The sequence below is a fragment of the Alligator sinensis genome, unplaced genomic scaffold (genome assembly GCF_000455745.1).
Source record: "Alligator sinensis unplaced genomic scaffold, ASM45574v1 scaffold983_1, whole genome shotgun sequence".
NCBI classification, from domain to species: Eukaryota; Metazoa; Chordata; order Crocodylia; family Alligatoridae; genus Alligator; species Alligator sinensis.
In genome coordinates this window covers 1,379,031-1,385,417 of record NW_005842015.1, presented here as the reverse complement: position 1 = coordinate 1,385,417, position 6,387 = coordinate 1,379,031, and the positions used below count along the sequence as shown (strand labels likewise).

The window sequence follows — 6,387 nt, the reverse complement described above, 5'->3', positions numbered from 1 at the left end:
AAAAAGGAACCAGTCCTAGAGAACCCACTTTTTCATTTTGCAGATCTCTTCAATGATTAGATTACTCATTTAAAAAGAACTGTCTATACAGTTGGTCCAATAACAAAGATCACAAAAAAAAAGCTTGCATCTTCAAGTCATTTCAAAATTAGGCACTTAAAAACAAAAAGAATCCCCCACCAACAGTCTCCATCTTTGAAGGGCATGGCTTTGAGTCAAGCAAATGCCAAAATGTAAAATTTGGTGTTTTCCATTATTCACAAGACTGTTTCTCAAAATATTGTGAGCTACTGAACTTCCTTCACGGAAGATCATGAATCATTTTATCATCTAAAACTTAGTGTGTAATCTCTCTCTCCCCCCTGTGTCTGTGAATTGTCCCTTTGAAAAGCGAGTCATTACTGAAGATGTGCATGCAAGCTTGCTGCAATATTAAAAGAGACGCAAGCACACAAAGAAATGGTCATTGAAAGTCATGTGTAATTTTATTTCAACATATCAAGCACAAACAGATTTCCCCTAACTGGGGAACAGGACAAGGAATGTAGTTAAAAATTTGGAAACATTTACATTTAAAGTTAGCCCAGACTGGCACCACCACTAAGTATTTTAAGGCTATATATATATATATATATATATATATATATATATATATACATAGAGCAGTATTTTTATCACTTGGAACTACTGCAGGCCAGAAAAGAAAGGCTTAGTACTGACTGTAGTCTACAGAAAATATTGCAAATTTTTTTTTTAAAAATGGTGTAAAATAGGAAGACTATTAACAGAGTTGAACAATGCAGTGGCAAAACCCTTACCCTTCCTGACCCTTAACAATAGACGTGCCTACGATCAAACAAATGTTACACACATACTTGCTCCCACCCACCCACTCCACTTATTTTGGGGCAATGAGAAATTTTGAGGAGTTCCTCAATATAATGGTAGTGTGTTATAATATAAAAACAGCCATATAGCAAAATGAAAAAAAAAAGTGACCAGGACTTATAAAACAGGCATGTCCGACATTTTACTCAATGGGCCTGGTTCAGGACATTGTCAGCTCTGTAATACAATACAGAACTTTAATAAAAACACCTCCCATGTCCTAAAGAGGAACAGCTCTAGGAAATCGTGCATATTTACAACCTTTGTGGAATGGAGTGTGAAGCATATTTTCAGGTCCAAATTTCCCATGTGTCAACTAAAAAACCCTAGGAGACACTGTGACATTGATACCCACATAGTTGGATTTCTGGGCTATTGTCTGTTGCTTTCCAACCCCCCAATAATTAAATGCACCCAGACATCCTGAAAAAAAAGAAGATAAATCAGAACCCTGCCCCCTTCTCCCCAGTGCTCAGAGCAATAAAACAAGCCAATGGGACCGTTCTAAAACCCTGTGTTTACACCATTATCGGGGCACCAATACTGCTTGGTAATTATTAACTGCATCAGAGAATGACAAGACATAGAAAACAAATTGCACAAATAAAGCTACATTTGGCTTTAGCATTAAGGCCCATACAGGTTAAGAGGTCCTTGAAGATGTACACATAAAGGCAAATTACAGAATCTGAAGGAACAAAACTCTGCAGGTTCCCTAGGTCCCTGTTTAACCTTGCTCTCTCTTCCTCCTTTGTTGTGTTGGTTCTAAAGTGCTTGGTGCCTCAATGGGCTCCTTACGCGAGTGGCCCCCTCCCACAGCCGGTGATTTTTATTGCTGCCAAACATAGTGTTTTTATTTGAAGACATAATTAATGAATAGTTGACATGTAAGAAAGATGCAAAGGAGAAACCAACAGCGGGAGTCCAGAAGGAGGTTTTCAGAAGAGAGCCTCCTGTAGAAAGATTTCTTGTTCAGAACAGCGAGGTTTCTGAAACAAAAAGCAACACTTTTGTATCAAGGAAGGGAATGTACATAAATGTCCCACCCTGCTGCCCCTCCACCCTAGAGCCTCTACCCAAGCAAGACTTACTTGAAGAGTACAGGCCTAAGTCTCTATGGTTTTCCATTTCTAAAAGGAATATGACTTCCATTCTCCTAGTCTTTGTCTTTTCTATTTCAGCTGTAAGCTTTTCAGGATACTATATGAGTATAGAGCCCAAAACAATGGTGCTCTGATGTCACTTAGGGTCCCCAGGTACTATTGCAATACAAACATTATATCAGGTTCTATGCAGCAGAAATGCAAGAGAATTTTCAGCACATCTCAGTTTAAGTGCCAAAAATAAAGTGGCTGGATTTGCACAAGCTCTCATCTGGCTCCAGGTATGACAATGAGGACCTCAGATCTAGCCCTAATTGTGGGCATAAAGCCCTTGGGAGCCTAGCTCTAAGCATAGGACAAGCAGCATAGAACAGCAAGTAGTGTGAGATACACATGCTGTCAAGTTGTTGCCAGAATTTGTTAGCTCTAGGGAAGAATAAGTTTCCTGGCCATGTCCAATAAAAATCAGATGCTTCTTATTTATGCTTAAACTCATTAGCTTTCTAAAATTATTAGAGAAGTTTCTGTAACTGGAAACCTTTAGCTTTGTTAGACAGCTGATAATAGTGGACTTCCCCACATCCTCACCTGTGACCCCCAATTTGGGGAATCTGGGGAACTATTTTGAAGTATGCCAGCCTGCAAAGTTAGATTGCATCTAGACATTAAAGTGGGAAGAGACCACAAAAATATATCCTGGGTCTAACAGTCAGGTACAAGCCTACATCTTGGCCTACTTGGAACACAGGGATTTCTGACGCTTGTGGAAGAGAGGTGGGGCCATGGACCCAGCCTCATTTCTGCAGCCAGAGACTGTTCATCTGGTATCTGATCCTGTTCTACTGAAGACAGTGAGAGCAGAATCAGGCCCCTGGTACACAGGAGAATGACTGTAGCACTCCATGTAGGATACAAGAGCAAGCATATTCCTCCCATCTGTCTTGGAGCTCCAGTGAAGATTGCACCTCTTGATGCTCTTTCATTGGTAGAGTAGTCTCACCCTGAACCCTAGGCAACGTAAGAGACTAAAAGCCACAAAAGAGCTCCACAAAAGTGTGGCCATTTTAGAGTGCAACACTTATGTGCCATAGTTCTTTAGCCAGCTGTGATCATTTCTTCTCAAAGACATTCTTAAGGCAAGCCTTAAATCCAGGCTGACAGGCCCATTTCTCCTGATTGGTTTAAGTATGTCTCCTTTGACAGCAAAGTAGAGAGATTCATCATAGGGTATACAGGTGCCTGTTGGGGAAAGGGGGATATATGCTACTCCCCGCGGCTCCCAGTCTGCACACCATCAGGTCAGGTGGGCTCCACGCCTCCACATGAGGCTCCCTGCTGGAGGGCTCCTTTTCTAGGATACATATTATTGTACCCTTTAACATACAACCATGCTCCAAAGGCCAGCTCAGAGGAGTCCAATTATTTTTGGGTTTATAAGATCATAGTGTTGTTGGAAGCAGTTACCGATGTATGTCCTGTTGGGCTCTCTGTAGAGATAAAACTGCAGTATGAATTTCCTTCAAGTGATTCATTTCCTTCCCACACTGAGTACATGGACTTTCAAATCCTGTTGCAAAAAAACATTGAGAGGAACACAGATCTCATACATGTCTGATGATGGTAGAGCCACTCACCATATGAGACGACAACCCCCCCACCCCCACATAGTGGTTGGCTGGCTTTATATGACACTAAACATAAGGAACCACTAGCCTAGAACTTGAAGCTAGTGAGAATTTTGCTCACCAGAACTAGTAGTGAAGTTTACATGAAACTCAACTGGAACCGTCTCGGTCCAAGGAAGCCCCTCCCTTCACAAAGCCTAAGCCCCCCCTGCCTGGTACAGCAATATAGTGATGGGCACCTTCCCCTCCCCATTTTTCCCTACACCATTTTTCTGTAATTTTCAAGGACACCTGGCTCTTCAACAAAAGCTCAAGACACAGAAGTGGAAAGTTAGGTTTGTATCCTTACTAACTTGAGGCCTTAAATGGATGCAGTTGATGTTTTTTTGCAATGCTGTAAGCTAGCTTCTGCTAGAAAAGCCACTGACATTGTAAAGTCAGTACTTGGGAAGCCCTTGGTAGCACTGCTAACATAAAAAAAAAAGAATAGGGGTGGTACATGATTTAGGTGACCATATGGCCTGGATTTTGGAGGCTCTCTCAGCATCTCTGCCACTGGAGAAAATTGAAGCAAGAGTCCCAGACTGGTGGGAACCCGCCCACACTTGCCCAGCTCCCAAGTCAAGAGCTGGGTGTGTATGTGCATGTATATGTATGTGTGCACATGCGTGTCCCGCCCGGCCCCACTCATGGGAGCTGGGGGGGCTGCACACTGGCAGCTCCCTGTGTCTCAGATTTCCCTCAAATTATTATGGTCACCCTATATATGATGAATGTTAAAATAACTAACCAAGCAAGCTCAGAACCTCAGGTGACAAATGCTGATTCCTATAATCAAGCTGAGATACTCCTCTCTTCTTAACTCACTTTTGCGAAATCATCCAGTTGGATGATATAAGGCAAGAACACTCAACCCTGGTCTGCAGACTGTGTCATCTGCCCACTAGCTCCCCCACAGGTCTGGAAATTTGGCAGCAGAGAAGAGAAGCAGTGGCAGCATTAATTTCCAGACCTGTGGGGAGTTTGGCAAGCCAGATAGTGTGGGCCTGTACACTAGACTGGACACATGGGGTTGAGGCAGCCTGGGGCCTGACCCCAGTGTGTGGGGCTGAGCCAAGGTGGCACAGATCCAGGCACAGGCAGAACAGGGTCCAGCCATGCTTGCCAATCCTGCAATGGATCCATCCCATGGACTGGTACCACACCACTCATGTGGCCCATGGGATCAGAAAACAGAGTACCATTGACAAAGGAAAGATGCCAGATACAAGCAAGGGGACGAGAATCTGACCCAGCATTGCCCAAATACTTGCCATCATCATCCGAAAGCTCCTGCACAGACTCTGGTGTTGAACAGCTGCTCTCAGTGTTCTGGCTGTGATTGGACGGTTGGTCGCTGGCCTTACGACGCCTGCAGTCTTTTGCAGACCTCTAGATAAAAGAAGGAATTATTAAGAAGGGACACTGTCAAATTTGAGACTCAACATTTGACCTTCAGAGTGCCTGGTGACATTCTGGTAAAGCAACCCAAACACCTGCTTAGCACCTTAGCATCAGATCTTAAGTAGCTATTCACAAACACTAGCAATCGCTCTTAAAAAGCAAACTTTTTTCTGAAATCACAAAACTCTCAACCTTGGTGTAATTAACTTCAATATGCTTAAGACCAGGAATGAATTTGGCCCAAGTATTCTGTATTCCTGCAAGTTCTGAATGTTGATATCACCCATGATGCTAGCACATGACAGAAACTGGATCAGATTGTTGATCTGGATTGAAAGTACATCGGAGAAATTTTCAAAAGGAGCCTAAAAGATTTACGAGCCTGAGTCCTATTAGGGATATGCATCTCTTTTTTCTTAATTTTTACATGTGCTTTTGAAAACTCGATAGTGTTTTGGAAAGTGAACCACAACTTTAGATCCAAAATGCTCCTGATTAAATATTTAGATTTGGATTTCAAAACCCTGTACTTAAGCTCCACTCATGCTCTGACCACAAGTTCAACCTCTAGGGCCACGTCCAGTCATGCATGGATGTTTGGTTCCCCAGGGACTAGTGGTGGCACACCTTGTACTGCTACTAGTTGCCCGCGGGGAATGCCTGTGCCATGTGCACTCTGGCACACAGCATGTTACCTCAAGTGGGGTAGGGGTGGCTGAGGCCAGTACTGGGCTGGCCCCAGTAGCCTTATGTGGGGTCCTGGGGGCCTCCTGGGACTGCAGCAGTGGTGATCCTGCTGCACAGAGCCTGCCTGGCAGTGGAGTGTGGCTCCAGCCGGCCAAGCTCCGGTTTTGGGTGGTGCACACTGCTGCCACATGCACCACTCCACTTCTTTTTCTGCAGATTTTTTTTTTTTTTTACCTTGGATATCCAGGGGACAACCCCCACTCCTGCGCTGCTCCTGTGCAGCACAGAGAACAACTGAACATGCAGTATGTGGCACCACAGATGTGTCTGCGGCACCACATACCTCACAGCCATGTTCATCTGGACACGGCCCAGCAGTCTAATGAGATCTAATATTTTTCTATAGAAAAAATTTAGTTCAACCTTATTCAAAAGAACAATCACAGGACAAGGAACCTATATCAGTTATGATTGATAAGGGGTGTGTCACAACCCAGTGATTTTTGTGCCTCGGCACTATGGAATTTCCTGGCGACATGAGAGCTCCTTTGCACGGCAGAGTGTTCTGCTGCAATTGAGAACCCGCGTGCAGGAGAGAGTTCCCGCCAATTTACAGTTTCCTTTGCAGGATGCATTTCTTC

General features: G+C 43.7%; 1 protein-coding gene across 6 annotated transcripts in view; it reads right to left on the bottom strand.

Annotated features, from left to right (window-relative positions):
- Nucleotides 1-668: 668 nt before the first annotated feature.
- OSBPL5 (oxysterol binding protein like 5) overlaps nucleotides 669-6,387 on the bottom strand; it is a 230,029-nt gene continuing 224,310 nt past the window's right edge. For all 6 annotated transcript variants that reach the window (XM_006022021.3, XM_006022026.3, XM_006022025.2 and 3 more), the window contains 3 exons: nucleotides 4,930-5,047; nucleotides 3,456-3,558; nucleotides 669-1,877 (listed from right to left, as the gene is read on the bottom strand). In XM_006022021.3, the coding sequence (XP_006022083.1) occupies nucleotides 1,742-1,877; nucleotides 3,456-3,558; nucleotides 4,930-5,047 (357 nt within the window). In that variant the 3' untranslated portion in view covers nucleotides 669-1,741. The remainder of the gene's footprint in view (nucleotides 1,878-3,455; nucleotides 3,559-4,929; nucleotides 5,048-6,387) is intronic.